We start from the raw sequence: 20,009 nt of genomic DNA, 5'->3' as shown, positions 1-20,009 counted from the left end.
GGGAGTAGTAGTATTGAGAGAAGAGGCTTCTAGCCAGGTGATGAGAGGTTAAGCAATAATGGAAAGACAGAAACAGGTGTCTTGCTGTAGATGCAATACATGGCTTCCCCAGTCAGAGAAGAGAGAGAGAGAAAGAGAGAGAGAGAGAGAGAGAGAGAGAGAGAGAGAAAGGTGGCGAAGGTGTGCCAAACCATACCCTCAAGGTATAAGGAGGTGAATTTAAGTGGAGTAGTACAGAGGATTAGAGAGAGTCAGCAAGTAAAGAGTTCATGAGAGTGTAAAATGAGAGTAAAAGATATAGGGGACGGAAGGGGAGTGCATAAGTGGTGAACATGGGTATATAAGGAAGTGGCAGAATAGCAATGACATAGCTGGCAAGGTGAGGACAGGAGAGAGAGATATGACAAAGTGGTGTTGAGGACCAGGGGGTAAGGTAGAAAGACAGTAGTGCATGATGAGATGTAGTTTAGTTTATTGTGGGAGGGGAGAGATTAATGTAACATGGTGGAAAGCACATAATACACAGCTAAGATACAAATTAACAACTTCCCTACATACAAAACTTATACTGGTATCACAGAAAACAGTTTCAAAATAAGACTTAACTCACACAGAAGTTCCTTCAAATATCCTGAGTACAGGTTGGCAATGAGCCTAGCTAAGCACATATGGCAATTAAAAGAAGTTGGCTCTACCCCATTTAAGATATTTTAGAGAAAGCTAACTCTTACAGGCATAGCTTACACTGAAATTTTATGAGATGTCCATTGTGCTTGAGTGAAAAGCATTTTATATCATTCCAAGACAAATCTCATTGAAATACAAAACAGAACACCTCAACTTTTGCAGACGCACATCTAGGTATCTTACGTACTGCCATATATATATATATATATATATATATATACTTTATTTAAAGCAGCGGAAAATTCAACAAAACCTGTTCGTCGGACAGTTTTTGTTAGAAAACTGTCCAACGAACGGGGACGTGAAACTCAGAGTAACAGGTTTTGTTGAATTTTCCGCTGCTTTAAATAAAGCATATTACTCTACCACTAGTATTTGAGTACTCTTTTCCCACCTTGTTTCACATTTATGTGTTTACTCAGGTATATATATATATATATATATATATATATATATATATATATATATATATATATACACATATATGAGGGGTACTGAAAAGATCCTGGCTTTAAGGGTATCACAAAAGGGTAGAGCTGTTACCTTTATGAGGGGATGATTGGCAGATTTAATGTATGATGGCAGATCCTACAGTAGATTTTAGTAAAATTGAAGCTCAGGTGGTCATGAAGTTCCTTTTTGCAAGGCACAGGAGCAACAGAAATCTAAAGCAAGATGAAGGAGGTCTTGAAGGTTAGCTACCCATCTTACTCCTCATTGAAAATCTGGGTGTCAAGGTTTTGGACTAGTCATTCCGAGGTCACAGATGAACCCTGGTCAAGACAGCCAACTCTTGCAACCACATAGGACAAAGCAAATGCTATGCACATGATTCTCAAGGACTGCTGGATTTCAACTAAAGTCATAACTGAGGCTCTGGGGATTTCCCACAAAAGAGTTGGCTGCATCATCCACAACATTCTGGACATAAGAAAGCTTTCCACAAAATGGGTGCTGAAATATTTCAACACAGATCAGAAGTGCATCAGAGTGATGACATCAAAGGCAATTTTGGACCAGTTTGCAGCAGGAGAGGCGGATTTTATGGCTTGTTTAGTCACCATGAATGAAACATGGCTTCATCCTTATGATTGCTGACGAAACAGCACTCAATGAAGTGATGCCACAGTTGTTCACTGCCTCCCAAAAAGTTTCAGACCAGAAGTCAGCTGAAAAGATTTTAGCTTCAGTGTTCTGGGACAAAGACAGAAGACTCTTCATAAAATACCTGCCAAAGGGTCACACCCTCAACACAGAATATTACATCTCTGTTGGATGAAGTGGAAGAAGCTTTGAAGTAGAAACGCCATGGAAAGCCAGGTCATGGTGTCCTGTTTTTGCAGGACAATGAACCAGCACACATAGCACATGAAACTCTATGAAAAATAAACAACTTTGGTTTCAAAATGGTAGACCACCCACCCACCTTACTTGATCTCCTCCAACTATTACCTCCAAGCTTGTCCCCCTCTAACTATCACCCCTTTCCACAATGGAAAAAACATCTCAAGGAAATGAAATTTAACTCCGATTTGGAAGTGATTGCTGCTACAGAGGCCTAGTTGGAGGCCCAACCTTCCAATTTTTTTTTATAGGGCTTAGAAAGACTGAAGGACCACTGCAATGTGTGAATCTGAGAGACGAATATGTTGAATGAAATCATAATTAACTGATCCAAAGACAGGAACTTTTCAGCACCCCTCATGTGTGTGTGTGTGTGTGCATATATCTGTATGTATGTATGTATGTATGTACATATGTACATACGTATGAGTGTATGTATGTACCTATGTATGCATGTACATATGTACGTATGTACATATGTATGTATGTATGTGTTTGTATAAGTACACACAAGTACATACACACACAGATACATATATACATATATATATTTTATGGAATCAAGATTCACTCAATACTCGAAAGTCTTGGACTTGTGAAGGAGAGAAAAGATGTTGCCAGAAAATTGTCAGAAGCTGCCGAGAAAGCAGACCATTACATCTAGCTTGAGAGAGAGGACAAATGATGCAGCAAAAATGAGCAATTGAAGATGGTAGAAACAGCTGGCCCAGAGTTACAAACTTTTGACTCAGCAAAGCTTGCGATGAGCGTGGGAGTTTTTTCACCTACATCAGTGGGTGGCCCCAGGCAGTTCTGGTGTCATGGTGGAAGCTGTTTTCACTGTCTGTTTTCACATTACAAAGCTGTTTCACTGTCTGATGAGACATCAGCTCCTGAATTCAGTGATGGAGTACAGCAGCATGCTCAGCACTCAGCTGTTTTAACATCTTCTTGTCAAGCTTGCTCAGACATTTCTAACCTGCATACACCATCCATCTCAGTTCTACATTAGTTAATGGAGGTCTTCAGAGAGGTATCAAGTGTACCTGGTGAGTTGAACTACATACATTGTGTTTGGACAACCAGCTCAAGTTGGTACTTGGCATCCATAGCTGTAGGTGACTTGCAAGCTCTTCTTTAGCTTGCCAGCAATATCCTGCAAAGTGCAAGCACATTTCCCTTATAATGTTGGAAACATACAGCTGTTTCTTGGTGGGATGAGTTCTCCAAGATATATTTAAGACTGTTCTTAACATTCAGGTGTAAGTTCCATCTAGACTGAATGCCAGAATTTTGATAAGCATCCAGGCTCCAAATAAAAGGACTGACTCATCCATTGCTCAGAAAAAATTCCTCTTAAGGTTGTTTGACAAGTTTGATTTCCAGATAAAATCCAGTTTGTTTAGGGCCAACCATGTTTTGGCTGTCTAAGGTTTTATGTCCTTATTAGTTGAGGTTACAGGACAGAGGTACGTTAAATCATCAACTTAACAGATGGGATCTCCACTGATGTTGGTGATGGGTCCTTGTTGATTGAGAGCAATGAGTTTGATTTTACTAGAATTAACAAGTAGTTCAACATCATGTGCAGCTAATTCTAGATTATGAAGTAATTGGGTGGAGTCTGATATCGCATCAAAGCTAAATCATCAGCATAGTCTACATCAGTTATTTTTTGAGCTGGATGTCCAATCAATCTTCTTTTCGCAAGTGTGAAACTAAGACTATTTAGATTGTCAAGTGATGTTCTGAGGACATAATCCAGAGAGATCACAAAGAGAAAAGATACCAATGTGTCCCTTTGGAGTACTCTGGCTCTGATATCAAAGAAACTTGTATCACCATCTGGGGATCTTACCATAGGTTTATGTTATTATAGAGCATCATAATTGCTGCCGTTGTTTCCTCAGGGATACCATAGGCCAGTAGTAGTTCTTCCATTTTACCACAGTGGATAGAATAAAAAGCTTTTGAGAAATTAACACATAGTAATACTGCTTCAAGATTTCTGAATTTTACTCCATCCAGTAGATGATAAACTGTAAGTATTTGTCTGATAGCTGACCTATTTTTTCTGAAGCCAATTTGATTTCTTCTCAAAACTTTCTCAATTTTTGGTTGTATCCTGTTGAGTGGAAGTGAATTATAAATTTTTGCAGTGATTGATGTAGGAGTGATGCCTCAGTAGTTCTTTGTGAGACCCAAATCACCTTTGTTTGGAAATGGGAGTATACAGTCTGTCTATCAATGTTGTCACCATTATAGACTGTATTGCAGAAACCTGACAGAATATCACTGAATTCTCCTGTTTTCTAGACTTCAGGTGAAGTGTTATCCAGTCCAGCAGCCTTTTAGTTTTTAGGACTTTTAAGGACTTCTTTCAATTTGTCAATGTTATGATATCAACAGTGTGATCAATAATTGATGTTACATCTATATAAGAAACTTAGGCTATATTCCCAAGCAAATTCTGAAAATGATTCTTCCACTTTTCTAAACATTCCTGGAGATTTTTAGCTTTCATTTTTGACTTACTGGAGTTTTTGAGTTTGCTTATTTTGTTTACTATCTGCCAGGGTAGTGATGTCTGCTTGTTTACAGCAGCATGTTTAATTTAATTTATTTTACTTTGGATGTAGTTTCATTGTTCAAATTGATATAGGTCTACTAGTTCATTCTGTAGCTTTTAGAAATTGGCTTCATTTGAGGGGCTTAGATGTATAATTTTAGCTTGGGCCACTTCTTTGAAGTGTTTTCTCTTGTTTATTATCTCTTGGTTAGCCCTGGGGATACATTTATTAGTTCTAGGTTTTATGGGTATGATCTCTTTTGCAACCTCTCTGTTGGGTGTTACAAAACTATTGAAAGTTGTGTTAGAGGAATTTCCTTCATTTTCATTTTGTAGCAGCTCAAATCTGTTTCTATCTAATATAGTGTATTGGTTGCAGATTTCTCCGTTGTTTGTTAAAACTGACCAGTCATGTGAGCCTAGAGGGTGATTTGGTTTTGTTAGCTCTAAGGCTAATGTGAAGTTTTAATGTGATAATTTTGTGGTAGCTGCGCACTCCTTCTAAAGTATTGTAAGGCTCAGTGTTTAAGGTGCTATTCATCCATTTCTTATTGATTAGCATGTAATCTCGTTGGGCATTTGAGACATGAGCATAAGTAAATATATATAGAGGGTATCTTTTAGAATTTGGCTTTTAGACATACTAACTGATTTGCAAAAATAAATTCATTTAGATATAGGCCATTTCTGTTCATGGTTGTATGGAATGAATATTTATGGGCTACAGGTTTTTCAACATGAGCATTCAAATCACCTCCAATTGTGAGAGCCCTGCACTTTGGTATTAGTCTCAACTGATAAGGAGAAAGTCTGATAAAAATTGGAAACCTCTTTGTCCACTGTGTTTGTTGGTGACTAATAAGATGTGAATGATGTTTCTGGATTTCCTTAAAAAGACACTGTTTTTATTCTTGCATGTATTTTCATTTTGCTGTTTAAAGATTTGAGGGTAAGCAGGTTTAGCAGCATGCCTACACACCAAAGGTACAATTGGTAGATCTTCCAAGCTGAGGTTGAGAAGAAATACCATGATGCTGCTACCAGCATCATGGTATTTCAGCTCAACATTATCATGATAAAGCTTGTGGTCTTGCTCACAAATAATATCAATTTTGTACTTGATGGATGGCTGAGGCAACAAGTTCTGGGAGTTGGTTTAGTTTTCTGAGAGTGTGCACATTGAAGGTGGAGACAAGTGTATTTTGCTTGCACTTCAGAAATTATGTAGTGTTTGTGTCTGTAACTGATTTTTTGAACACTAAGCCAGAGCCAGGACTACAGCAGAAAATGCTCCTTGTTTGACTGCATGACAAGTGATGCAGGGTAAATTTCTTAAGTTAATGTGAGTCATAGAATATCTTTCAATTACTAATTTCTCATCTACAGTTACAGGTCATATAAACAATTGCAGTGTCAATCAAACTGACAGGTTTCCCAGACCAAGATTCATAAAAGTGTAATTTGTTCCACAAAGTGGGAAGAAATCCAAATGAAAAGTATTTTTTTATGCTTTGCATTTCATTCCCTACTATCATCCTCCTTTCCAACGATAGTGCCATTTCTGCTCTTTTCAAGGCTTCAGGATTTCACCATGACCCAGGCAGGGTGGCTAAGAGCTGCTATGTCTTGCCAAAGGGCAACCCTTGATTTTTTCCAGGACTGCTTTTTGAGTATTTGCAGCTAACCTGTATATCTACAGGCCATTCCCCTATCCACAAGCTGAGGACCTGATAGATGAAAGTTTCCATCACCCACACCAGAAAATGTTTACTCCAAATTTATACAGGTACATATATTAACATAGATACAAATACATATATATGTATGTGTGTATATATATATATATATATATATAACAAAGTGGAGTTGTAAGGTACTGCACGAGTGGAATTATATATGAAAGAAGGTTTGAAAATGCAATTTTAAAAGATGCTTATTTACTTTACTGGTTTCACTCTTTGGAAAAAGATTGTCAAAAGGTAACATGTAAAAGATTGGTTGTGTTAATTATTGGTTGTCACAAAATGCTACAATACATATATACATTCTTTGGTAACAAGAACATGTTAAGAACATAAAAAAGTTTAACAAGTTCATTAAAATATTGGGCACAAAATATTACAACATATATATACATTCTCAAGAAAATGTTAAAGATAGTTTCCAGAAGGAATTATTGAAAAGTTCAGTAGAATATTATGAGTTCAAAAAAGTTTACATTATAGTAGTAGGGAAGCTCAAACTGACCTGGTCCACCATGTTATTGTAAAAGACTATTTTCTATTTCAAGGGACACTGTAGGTGTGTTTGGGTGGGGGGAAGGAAGAGTAATGTGGAACTGAAAAAAATTTCTTTTTGTCTCTCCTTCAAGCATCAATGATTTGGGGGATTGGTCTTTAGAGGTCAGAATGGTGCGAGTGTGTGTGTGTATATATACATATGTGGTGTGACTAGATGTGTCTGTGTGTGTTTGTAAAATTTGGTAGGATGGTGTGTGTATATGTGTGCCCAATTTTCAACCGTGTGTGTGATTGTCTTGGTGTTGTGTATGTGTATGTATGTGTGTGATTGGTATTTGTCATGGTGTTGTGTGTGTGCATGTGTGTGTATATCTGTGTCTGTATGGTCAGAATGGTGTGAATGTGTGTGTCTTTGTGTGTGTGTGTGTATATATATATATACATGTGTTTGTGTGTGTGGGGGCTGTTTTTGACTGGTCCCAGGGTCCATTGTGGTGTAAATAGATGTGTGTTTTTAAAATTTGGTAGGATGGTGTGTGTATATGTGTGCCCGTTTGTGTGTGTGTGTGTATGTGTGTGGTTAATGTTTGTTAGTGTGTTGCATGTGCACTAGTGTGTGTATGTGTTCATATGTGTGTCCATGTCTGTTGGGTGTATTTGTGCGGTGTGTGTGTGTGTGTGTATATGCGTTTTGTGTGTGCTGGTATTGAGTATGTGTTTGCGTGTGTGCATATATATGGTGCGAGTGTGTGTGTCTATGTGTGTGTGTATATACATATACATGTGTTTGTGTGTGTGTGTATGTATGTGCATGATTGGTATTTGTCATGGTGCTGTGTGTGCGCACGTGTGTGTATATGTGCATCTGTATGGGGGTCAAAATGGTGTGAGTGTGTGTGTGTGTGTGTGTGTATATATATATATATACATGTGTTTGTGTGTGTGGGCTGTTTTTGATTGGTCCCAGGGTCCATTGTGGTGTAAATAGATGCGTGTTTTTAAAATTTAGTAGGATGGTGTGTGTATATGTGTGCCTGTTTGTGTGTGTGTGTATGTGTGTGGTTAATGTGTGTTAGTGTGTTGTGTGTGCGCTAGTGTGTGTATGTGTTTGTTCGTATGTGTGTCCATGTGTGTTAGGTTTGTCTGGGTGGTGTGAGTGTGTGTTTATGCATTTTGTGTGTGTTTGTATTGAGTATGTTTGTGTGTGTGCGTATGTATGGTGCGAGTGTGTGTGTCTTTGTGTGTGTGTATATACATATACATGTGTTTGTGTGTGTATGTATGTGCGGGATTAGTATTTGTCATGGTGCTGTGTGTGCGCATGTGTGTGTATATATGTGCATCTGTATGCGGGTCAGAATGGTGTGAGTGTGTGTGTGTATATATATATATATATATACATGTGTTTGTGTGTGTGGGCCATTTTTGATTGGTCCCAGGGTCCATTGTGGTGTAAATAGATGTGTCTGTGTGTGTTTTTAAAATTTGGTAGGATGGTGTGTGTATATGCGTGCCCGTTTGTCAACCGTGTGTGTGATTGTCTTGGTGTTGTGTGTGTGTGTGTATGTATGTGCGTGATTGGTATTTGCGTTTTATGTGTGTTGGTATTGAGTATGTGTTTGTGTGTGGGTGTGTTTATGCGTCTTGTATTTGTCATTGTGTGTGTGCATGCTTGTGTGTATGTATGTTTGTGAATGTTTGTTGTGGTTGTAATGTGCGTGTATGTGTGTCTTTTTCCTTTTGAATGTGAGTGTCTGTGTGTGATATTACTACTGGGGTGCGGGCGTATTGTGTGTGTGTGTGTGTGTGTGTGGTTGTGGTTGTGTGGATGTGATTTGTAATTTCGGGGTGGTGTGTGTAGGTGTGTGCATATCCGTGTTCACATGTGTATATATGTGTAAAAGTGTTGGTTATGGATGCTAAAATCTTATTGCAAGTGTATATGTGTATGTGTTTTTTTCTGGGATGTGTGAGGGTTTGTGTTCTAGTGGGAGGATATTGTGTTTGTGCAAGTGTATTTGCGTCTGAAGTTGGCATTGTTTTTGTGTGTGTGTGATTTTGTATATCTGTATGTGTTTCTGTGCGTGTTTGTTTTGGATGTGTACCTGGGGGGTATGTTAGAGTATGTTTAGTTGTGGTCTGTATTTTTGAATAAGATTATTTTCCCTATATATATATATATATATACACACATACACATGTAGATATACACACAGACTTCTTCATTTCTTTAATCCTTTTGCTGTCCTTTCACTTCCTCCTCCTCCTTCTCATTGTTTTTTTGTCTACCACAAATTAAAGTGTTGATGTTCTTTGTATTAATGTCCACACTGACTTAACTATTATTTATTACTGCAGATGGTAACTCTGAGTAATTAAGCCTAGTTTTCTAATCCCTATATCTTTTAGTAGAAAAGGCCATACCGTGGCCCTTTATAGGACATCCCAGTTAAATAGAAGGGTGGAAGGACAGTATCTTCAAACAGAAGACCCAACACAAATGCTTGCAACATTTAACATCTGTTAAAAGCACCTTAGAACCTGGTGATGATAAACTGGATAATGGGTTAATTTCTTCACATCATAGGTGCTTATTGTATCATTAAAATTTTTACCTGCTATTTCAAATATTGAGGTGGGAAAACTTTTTATGGACAACTTAATGTAGTCATGTATTACTTATAAACTGAATATTTTCTATATGAAAATCTTTTAAAAAATTGATCAAACCAAACTTCAAACTGACTTACCTTCTGCTCTAAGAACAACAACGTGATTGAGATAAATAGCAAGTTCTTGAAGTTGAATAAGATTCATGTGTTTTATGGCATCCTTAGCTGGAACTGGTCTGCCATTTTTCTCCATATAATACACCAAACTTACATTTTGGGAGGTTCCGTGATTAAAGTGCACAATTTTCATTATCTGAAAGACATCACACATTGGTTTACATTGGCGTTGTAATCTTCAAATGTCTTGTCTCTTGTATATCACGGTATGTTGTATGTGTGTGGCAGGGGGGGGTGTTCACTTCAGATTCTGAGCTAGTTTACTGTTGTTCCCTATGATCAAAGGTATTCCAATTCTAAACATCTTTTAATTGTCTTATCTTTTCCTTTAAAATGGTATGGTGTGATATAAAAGAGAATTAGTCACTATTTCTAACAGATCAAGCAACTCATATTCTTTATGGAGCTGGAGTTGTGTAACAGCTCTCAGACTCCCAACTCCATTTTCTCGCCAGTTTCTGATATTCAGACCAAAACATTTTCTAATTTCTGTTCCACTCAAACTAAGACTAGATGTTTGTTAATTTCCAAAACTCATCAAAAACTTAAAGGTTTCTTTGATTCAGTCTTCAAACATAACCATGAGATATAATTATAAAGTTAATTCTTCATTAATATCTCCAACTAATTAAATTTCCAATAATTTATTTTGAAAGAGCAAGCACCAAAATTTTTCAAAGAATCTGGTTAACATAGTTTATTTGACAGAATATACTACCGTAAACACAAATGTTAAATTAATTAGGGAGCTTCTTTAGGGGTCACACAAAACCTGCTAGAAATAACAACCAAAATATCTTTCATACTTCATCATACTGTCTTAAAACGGAAAGAGACATGGAATCATGTGATTCTAGGTATACTATGACAGCAAGAAAAATGGAATGATCATAGCTGGAGTCTCTTTGACCATAGGTCTACTGGATTAGGTTTGATCTGAGCTAAAAAACATCAACTTATGGAATGTAAAACATTATACTACACTATTGCTCTCACCTCTAACATATCCAAGGTAACAGAGACAGCCGTTAACAATGACAATCTCCAACAATTTGGACCTCTCTCTCCTCAGTGACCCAAGTACAGCTTCCACAGAGCCAGATCCACTGGAGACCTACTTTCTTATGTCACTCACCAGGGGGCTCTTGCTTTAGAAGACCGTTTCTGACAAGCAATCTCCTGGCAAAACTGCTAAAATACAAACTCCATCCAACCCTCATTTCTTAGACTGGCAGCATCCTACTAAATCACTCTCATGTCATGTTTAAATAGAGTTTTCTCTGCTCCACTCTCAATCAACTCTGGTGTTTCCCAGGGCTTAGTTTTGTCCTCTGTTCTCTTCCTTTAATATATCAGTGATCTATTTTCCACCACATCCAACAATGTCTGTTCAAATGCAGATGACACAACTCTTCATTCCTTCCTCATTTTCCTGACCATGTAACATCCAAAAGCAATTAATATGCTACATACCAAACTGGCATTGATTCCATTTCTAGACATATCTTCCAGTCAAGCTTTACTAACTTTTAAGAGCAAAAGTACTCAAACACTACTCATATCAAGAAAAGACCACTACACCTACCCTACCTAAACATGTGATCACCTAGTTAGATACCTCATAGTCACTCCAAATGCTGTTCGTCACTATCACTAAAGATCTTCTTGGAGAAAAAACATCCTTAATATAGCTAGGACCAAATCTCAGAGAAAAGCCTCTTGACTGATTGCGATTAAATCATTTACAGACAGGCCCATAGACATGCTATATCTTCTTTCTCTCTTTTCTATCATTGTTACCATAGCCTCCTGCTACTTTCCTATTACTCTGCTTCTCTTCCATTACTCTCTCTTCTATCATCCTCTCAGTCATATTACTTGTATTCAATATCCTCACTAACAAGTATGATGTACCTGTCTACCCCTCTCTTTCTCTCAACTACTCTCTCATGTATCACACTCTCACTCTGGCTCTCTTCCATTACTCTGTCTTCCATCATCCTCTTGCTTCTATTACTCTAGCCCTCTTCTATCAGCTTCTCTTCCTCTCGACCAGTTGTATGAAATAGAAGGAACAAACAAGTAAGTACAACACAGGGAACAGGAAATTCTTTAATCGTGTCAGAAATTAATGGAATTTACTATCCATAAAATTACTGAAATTTTTAAAATATCATGATAAAAAGAAACTATAAGATAAAAAGAAACTATATAGTAAAACAGATTAATTAGTACAGTAGATTAAAACAATTAATTGAACAGAATTCACCTGTAAAGCAATGTCTTTTACAACAGCAAAACGTTTTTTCCGAAGAGGACGGTAAGTTCCATTCAGGATGTGTTCACCTCTTTTGTATGCTTCAACATAACTTCTGGCTAAACGTTCTTCCATGCCATGTTTGAATTCAAATGAATTTACATCGATATCGCTTCTAACTTTAATGACTGTAACAGAAATTATTGCATCATAATAATTAACTGTCAAACTATTCATAACTTTACAGAAATCTATCTATCTATTGATAGGTAGATAGACAGATAGATATCATCATCATCATCATAATTATCATCATTTAACATCAGTTTTCCATGACGTTATGAGTAGGACAGTTTGAGAGGATCTGACAAGCTCCAATGGCTGTTTTGGCATGATTTCTAGAACTGAATCTCCTTCCTTATATGAACAACTTACAGTGTCTACTGGGTACTTTCTTCATGATACTGGTACTAGTTGCAAGACAAGAAAAGAAAACTGAGTGGGGATGTATCTGAGAGGAAGGAAGATGGCTTTATGCCAGGTTTTAAAAGACTAAAGTATGAGAGACAAAACCATGTGTTTTACTATAGAGGAGATACATGGCTACCCCACATAATATAAAATAAGTGGGAGTAGCTGGAAAATAAGATAAAGATAGTGTTGAGTTGCCAACACATATTCTCATACATGAGTGAGTATGAAAGAAAATACACAGTTGATATGAAGGAAAAAGAGAGTAATTTCACAAAAGAATGGAATTAGAGCAAGGAGGACTCAGTGAAACAATCCACTTTGGTAAAGAAAGAACTGGACATTCCTCTGGGACAACATACTAAGGGCTGAAGAACAAATCTGTGACTGGTGCTAGCCAGACTGAGAGTAACTTGGTGGTGAAACTGTGAGGTAGTCAAAGTTACAAAAGTGAAAAGACAAGCATCAAACTTGGAATCAAAGGCCTTTATAGTTTAACTTAGCAAAGACCAAAGTTCTAGTGAACAGGAAAACACACAGGACTCTACTCCCATCAAGTAAATGGCCTTAGATGTAGGTTCCTAACTGACACAGGAGCAGAAGTCAGTGTGATCCCAGCATTGGCAAGGGACCTCCATTATGGAAAGTGAGGCCACCCTTTAACAGCTGCAACAAGTCCACAATCAAGGTGTACAGTCACCACATCCTTTCTTTCAACATTGGCTCACAAAAATACACATGGGCATTCACCATCACTGATGTCCATCAGCCATTATCAGGGGAGACTTTCTTCAAGCACACTTGCTACTGGTTGATTTGCAGGGTAGATAACTCATCAACAGCAACACATACACTTCTGTGTCTCTGGCAGCATCTGCACCCCGCCCCCACAGAGCAACCATCTCTCAGACCAAGAATGAATTCTCAAACCTCCTTGTGAATCACTCCAATCTCACTACCCCAACATTCTCCATTCCTGCAACACACCATGGAGTGACACACTACATCCCCACCACCAGCCTCTCCCAGTGCACAGCTGTGCACATTATCTATCACTAGACAAACTTGCTATCGCAAATGCCAAGTTTGACAATATGGAGCTGTTGGGCATAGTACGTCGATCAAGCAGTCCCTGGTTGTCATCCCTGCATGTGTCCCCCAAACCCAATGGAGGTTATCAATCCCACAGGGATTACCACCATCTCAATGCTGATACAACATCAGACTGCACCCTATTCCACACATACAGGATTTCTCAGCCCAACTTGCAGGGTGCTTGGTTTTCCTGAAGGTCGACCTCATCCGAGGTTACCACCAAATACCAGGGCAAGATGATGATGTACTGAAAACCACCATGATCATTCCTTTTGGTCTGTATGAATTCCTACGTACACTCTTTAGCCTGAAAAACATAGCACAATCCTTCTGCTTGATGGACACAGTATGCAGAGGTCTTGATTTTGTCTTTGCATATTTAGATGATATCCTTATCACAAGCCAAAATGCAGAGCTACACAAGAAGCACCTAGTGGCTCTTTTTTGATAGACTGGAACAGTATAGCCTAGTAATCAACCCTGCCAAATATGTTTTTGGTGTTACAGAAATTAACTTCTTGGGACATCGAATCACAGGTGCAGATGCTAAACCCCTACCAGAAAAAGTGAAAGCTATCATATCTTTTCCACACCCCACCACAAGCAAGGCTCTATGCTAATTTCTGAGCTTGGTAAACTTTTATCATTTTTTCCATCCGTTTTGTAGCAAGAGTGATGAGACTCCTATACAAGGCACTGTCAAAAGATGGTTAAAAAAAACAGGTGAAGTGGGATGGTGCAATGATCTCAGCCTTCAAATCCACAAAACAGGCTCTGGCTAAAGCAACCATGTTGTCCCATCTTCATATGTCAGCATGGACTGCACTTACAGTTGACACACCCGACACAGCCTTTGGGGGTATTTTGGAACAACACATCAACAGTCAGTGGTGACCAATCACCTTCAGTCGACAAATATGACCCCCTGAACAGAAATACAGTGCTTTTGACAGGGAACTACTGGTTGTCCATCTAAGTGTCTGCCACTTTCGTTATTTCCTTGAAGGCTGCACGGTTACAGTGTTCACAAACCACAAACCACTCCCCTTTGCTATGAGCAAGCTCTCAGAGCTTTGGTTTGCATGCCAGCAATAACAGCTATCGGCCATTTCTGAGTACACTACAGACATCCAAGATATAGCTGGAAAGGACAACCAAGTCACCAATGCACTCTCTAGTGCTTCTACATGTTCTCACACCTACGTAGCTCCAATAACAGAAGGCCTGGATTACATGGCTATGGCTACAGCCCAACAGACAGATGAGATCAGGCCCTACAACACTGCCATCACATAATTTTCCTTGCAGAATGTGCACATTGGCTCCAACGGCACAACCCTACTGTGTGAAGCCACAACCGATTGTCCCATCAGCCTAGTGCAGGAACGTTTTCGATGTCATTCACAGACTGTCCCACCCAGGTACTACAACCACACAACACCTGCTGACAAGCAGATTTATCTGGAATGGTAAGGCCAAGCAAATTGGAAAGTGGACCAAAATTCGCATCCCCTGTCAACAAGCCAAGGTTCACCAGCACACCAAAGCACCCCTTGGCAACTATGAACCACCACAGGCCTGTTTCAGCCACGTCAATATCAATCTTGTCAGTCCCTTGTCAACCATCACAAGGTTGCTTGTACCTACTGACCTTGGTAGACCGCTACACTCATTGGCCTGTGGCTATCCCTCTCTGCAACCGAGCCTTCATTGCAAACTGAGTCACCCGTTTTGGTGTCTCAGGCAGCCTCTCATCTAATCGGGGTCCACAATTCACCTCAAAGCTGTGGAAGATGTGTGACCATTTAGGAATCACAATGAACCACACAACAGCCTATCATCCACATTGCCACCTGAAGGAATCCCTGACAACCAGACTTAACAGGCCCAGTTGCATGGTGATGCTGGGAAACCACACCACCTCAAAAGAAAATCTCAGCAGCTGAAATGAGCTTGTGGTGATTCATAGCTGCCAAGGGGTGCTTTGGTGTGCTGATGAACCTTGGCTTGTTGACAGGGGATGCGAGTTCTGGTCCACTCTCCAATTAAAACACCTTCCTGGTTCCAATGACAGTCAACAGTTCTGGGGGGAGGGGAAGCTATGTAGAGCAGGGTTTATGACAGACAATCTGCAGACAGGAACTTTGCTGCAGGCTAGCTAGGGATCTGGTCTGCAGTGAAGTAGACTTTCAGTCGAGAGGGCTTCAAAGAGGCAGAAGTAACTGGTGGCTGTCACCCTGATGTACTTACGGGAATAGATCTTTCACTAATACATTCTCGTCTCTGTGAGTTTATTTGTGTGTAGCTTAACAAAGCTATACTCATTTCTTTCTGATATGTGTCTATGCCAGTGGTTCCCAAACTATGAGTCACGACCCATCTGTGGGTCGCGAACGGAATCTTAGTAGGTGGCAAAAAGTTATAAAATTACGCATTAGCTTTGATTAACTACTGTCTATCGAGATAGTTCAAGACTTATGTTTTCAATACCAGACTTGCTTTATCAAGCAGAAAGCCTTTTCATGAACTTAACAAATCAGAGGTTGTCATTTTCTCAAGTTATTTATTCGTACGTAATCGTAAAAAGGAAAGGTCTGTTTTTACCTATTTATTGAGAACTTTAACAAGGCGAAGTATAACACTGATCGAGCCGATAATAGTTACTACTTCAAGGTTTTGTATTAGTGTTAGTATTTACACATAGGGGATAGAGACATTGAAACAGTTATAAAACGTTTTGTATCACATTTAATATAAATAGCAAAAAATTTTAATAAATAAGACATTATGGATTTCACTAGTAAGTTTATAAATTATTTAAAAAGTATGGGAGTGATCACCAGGGGGCTATCAATTAGCCAAAGAAATGATTGGAATAGACAGCAGCTAGACGGTAGATAGATCAATAGAGTCTATCAGATAAACGGTTTAAATAGCATCACATCAACTGAAATGACGTTTATCATTAATTGTAGAAGTTCGCATGATCCCAAACATTGTATTTTAATTCTGTCAAATCTCTCGGTAAATCGAAATTATCTGTCTTTCTAAATTCGATTTTTTCGTATTTACTCAGTCCTTCATATTATGGATAAATGGTTAAAAAAGTCAGTTGAAGCTGATGACGAAGAGTCTTCAGTGGATCGAAACGAAGAAAAGACCAATCAAAACTAAGCCAGTCAAAGCGAAGAAAAGTATTAAGAAAGTATGATTACGAGTACTTAAAAATGGGATTTACATGGAATGGAGTTGAAGAAGATCCACAACCACGATGCATCATTTGTTATGAACAACTTGCAAACGAGAGCATGCGTCCAAACAAATTGCGTCGTCATCTTGAGACTAAGCACTCTGAGTTAAAAGACAAGCCTCTCGATTTTTTTGAGCGAATGTTAACCAAGTTAAAGATAGGATAGAGCATTATGCAACACTACACCAAAGTAAATGAAAAATCTCTGTATGTGTCTTACTTGATCAGTTTAAGAATCGCAAAAACTGGTAAGCCACACAAAATTGGGGAGACTAGTTCTTCCAGCTATAAAAGATACAGTTAAAGTTTTCTTTGGTGATAAGAGTGAACAAGAAATTGAATCAATTCCTATTTCTAATAACACAGTCACGCATAGAATTGATGAAATGTCTCAATGGGTAGAAAATCGAGTTATTGAACAGATTCGTGGAAGTCTTTTTTTTTCTTTACAACTTGATGAATCTACTGATGTACAAGGTTTGTGCCAGCTACTTGTTTTTGTACATTACAAATGGAACTTTGTACCTCATGAAGATATGTGGTTCGGTGAACCTGTCAGTCGAAGTACCAACGATGAAATTTTAATACAGTTAATACTTATATAAGAGCAAAAAAATCTTGATTGGCATAAATGTGTCGGAATATGTACAGACGGCGCACAGGCTATGTGCGGTAGAAATAGTGGTATGGTGACCAGAATACTTGAACTTAATCCCAATGCATCATGGACTCACTGTAACCTTCACAGGGCAGCGTTAGTTTCAAAACTGATAATTTTGAAAATGTTTTGAATAATTCAGTCAAAATAGTGAACTTTATTAAGTCAAAGCCTTTGCAATCACGCCTATTTCAGAAGTTGTGCGAAGAGATGGGAAGCGATCATAAATCACTTCTTTTGCACACAGAAATACAATGGCTCTCTAGGGGAAAAGTGTTAACAAGACTTGCAGAACTCTGCGAAGAAGTAGCTATATTTTTAGAAGATAAAAGCGATTTTGCAAAATATTTGCGCGATGAAGAATTTGTTCTGAGGCTTACGTATTTAGCAGATATTTTTTCGAAATTAAACGACCTGAATTTGTATTTACAAGGAACAGAAGGTATCAGTATATTTGCAATTCATGAGAAAATTCGAGGTTTTATGAAAAAACTTGTCTTGTGGAAAAATCGTATTAACAACCGAAATTATGACTGTTTTGAAACTTTTGTAATGGAGAATAAAGCAAAAGTTGATGATGGTATAATCATTGAGATATCTGAACACTTGAATAAGTTAAATGAAAGTTTTGAATTTTATTTTCATAAAGAGATGAATACTATGCAACAGAAAAGATGGATTATGAACCCCTTTCAGCCTGACGTGACGACTGGAATATCAACAAAAGCCGATGAGGAACTTATCGATTTAACACCTGAAAATTGGTACAGTTCTGGGCGTCTCTTCAAACCTCGTACCCAATCATTTCCACCGAAGCATTAAAAGTACTTCTCCCTTTCACATCATCTTATATTTGTGAAGCTGGATTTTCAGCAATGGTTGGGATTAAAAGCAAATATCGAAATAAACTGCAGCTCTCAAATTCTTTATGCCTGAAACTATCACGCATTGAACCTAATGTTAATTCTATTATTGAGCGTAGCAAGAAACAGGCTCATCCTTCTCACAGGCCTCACTGAAGAGGTAATCTGAAATAAATTTGTTAAGTAGAGTAGAGTAAAGTGGGTCGTCATAAACTGGTGTGATAAATAGTGGGTCGTGACTCTAAAAAGTTTGGGAACCACTGGTCTATGCTTTTCAATATTTTTTTCTCCTTATAAACACATTTAATGGAATGATGATGCACTCAAGGGCAGTCTGTATTTCAAACTCTGAATTCAGAAAACATTAGAAAAAAAGTGGAACTTTTAGGATTTATGGGGTTAAAAATTTTTTTCCTTCCATAATCATATGAATTCCCATGTGTAGAACACAAATTCACAAAAATTTTCTGAAAATTCCAAAAAATAAAAAAAATATGAGGGGTTATATGGGGTGCTTAAACCAGAATTCCTCTTTTTCTTCTGAAGTGCTGAAGTTTTAATGCCTTGTGAGGCAGAGATCAAAAGCCTGCCTAATGAAAGGATTTAAAACTTTCTTCATAGTTGGACATATCTATATGAGAAATAATATTTAGTCAATTTGCATGTTTGTTTTATTGCTGATTCTGGTATATTTTGTACAATTTTTCAGTATTGGAGAGTATATATTTTATCCTTTATCTTTTACTTGTTTCAGTCACTTGACTGTGGCCATCTGTCTGTCTGTCCACCCATCCATCTATCCATCGTTCATCCATCCATTGACCTTCTTTCAGTTTCCATCTACCAAATCCACTTACAAGGCTTTGGTCGGCCCAAGGTGTCACACAGTGGGACTAAACCTGGAACCATGTGGTTGTGAAGCTAACTTCTTACCATGCAACCACAAATGTTCTGTTTCCTAGGTCTGTCATTTTGTTAGCATTAGAACATATGAACAACTACTGGCTACTGTAATACAATTTGATAACAGCTTTGCTAGAGTAGTAAAATCTCAGAACCATCTGAATTCCGTAATTGCTACAAAAACTGTTGACTGGCAGTAAATTCAGATAACTATCAATCACTGGAAAGCAGCATCAATTCAGCTCCATAACAGATCAGTAGAGAAAAGTCATAATATTGGGTCATCCCATAAATAATGCAATTTTTTCAATCACATGCACTAAAAGTTGGAGGGGGATGGGATAAACTATCTGCATCAGCTTACTATAAAAACAGGTAGTAATTTTACCTTGTACTTATTCTTAGTGCAAATTTTGAAGATTGCAGTTCAATTTTAACACTTATTTTTTCAAAGCTATAATGGAAGTGACAAAAGAGCATATTCAGCATATTTTGCTCTATGAGTTCAATAAAGGCAACAATGCAATGGAAAGTGTGAGGAATATTAATGCAGTATATGGGAATTGGACAATAAGGGTAAGCCAATGTCAATGATTGTTCCAGAAATTCCAAGCCTAGAAGATGATTCTTGTCCTGGAAGATTTGTAGAGCTTGATGAGGACATCCTAACAAACCCTGGTGGAACAAAATTCCATTGTAACTGTTGAGGAACGAGCAGAGAAGCTTGGATTTGGTCATTCAACCATTCATTGACACCTGCATGCCATTGGAAAACGACCATCTTTTGGTTTCAAGACAAAAGGTGTTCTTCCATCAGGATAATGTTCAGCCACATACAGCAAGGATGACATTCCAAAGGTTGGAGCAGTTTGAATGGGAAACA

General features: G+C 38.1%; 1 protein-coding gene and 1 long non-coding RNA gene across 3 annotated transcripts in view; one reads left to right on the top strand and one right to left on the bottom strand.

The window, feature by feature from the left end:
• Positions 1-20,009, bottom strand: part of LOC115212170 — a 140,292-nt gene that overhangs the window by 69,529 nt on the left and 50,754 nt on the right. For both annotated transcript variants that reach the window (XM_036502714.1, XM_036502713.1), the window contains exons 3-4: positions 11,899-12,074; positions 9,591-9,765 (exon numbers count right to left, since the gene is read on the bottom strand). In XM_036502714.1, coding sequence (XP_036358607.1) covers positions 9,591-9,765; positions 11,899-12,074 — 351 coding nt within the window. The remainder of the gene's footprint in view (positions 1-9,590; positions 9,766-11,898; positions 12,075-20,009) is intronic.
• Positions 1,794-18,485, top strand: LOC118763329. Its single transcript, XR_004999072.1, has 4 exons — positions 1,794-1,804; positions 5,160-5,170; positions 14,761-14,763; positions 18,253-18,485. It is a non-coding gene; the product is annotated as an uncharacterized LOC118763329 (long non-coding RNA).

Source organism: Octopus sinensis, linkage group LG5 (assembly GCF_006345805.1).
Source record: "Octopus sinensis linkage group LG5, ASM634580v1, whole genome shotgun sequence".
Lineage (NCBI taxonomy): Eukaryota > Metazoa > Mollusca > Cephalopoda > Octopoda > Octopodidae > Octopus > Octopus sinensis.
This window is presented reverse-complemented; position numbering and strand designations above follow the sequence as displayed.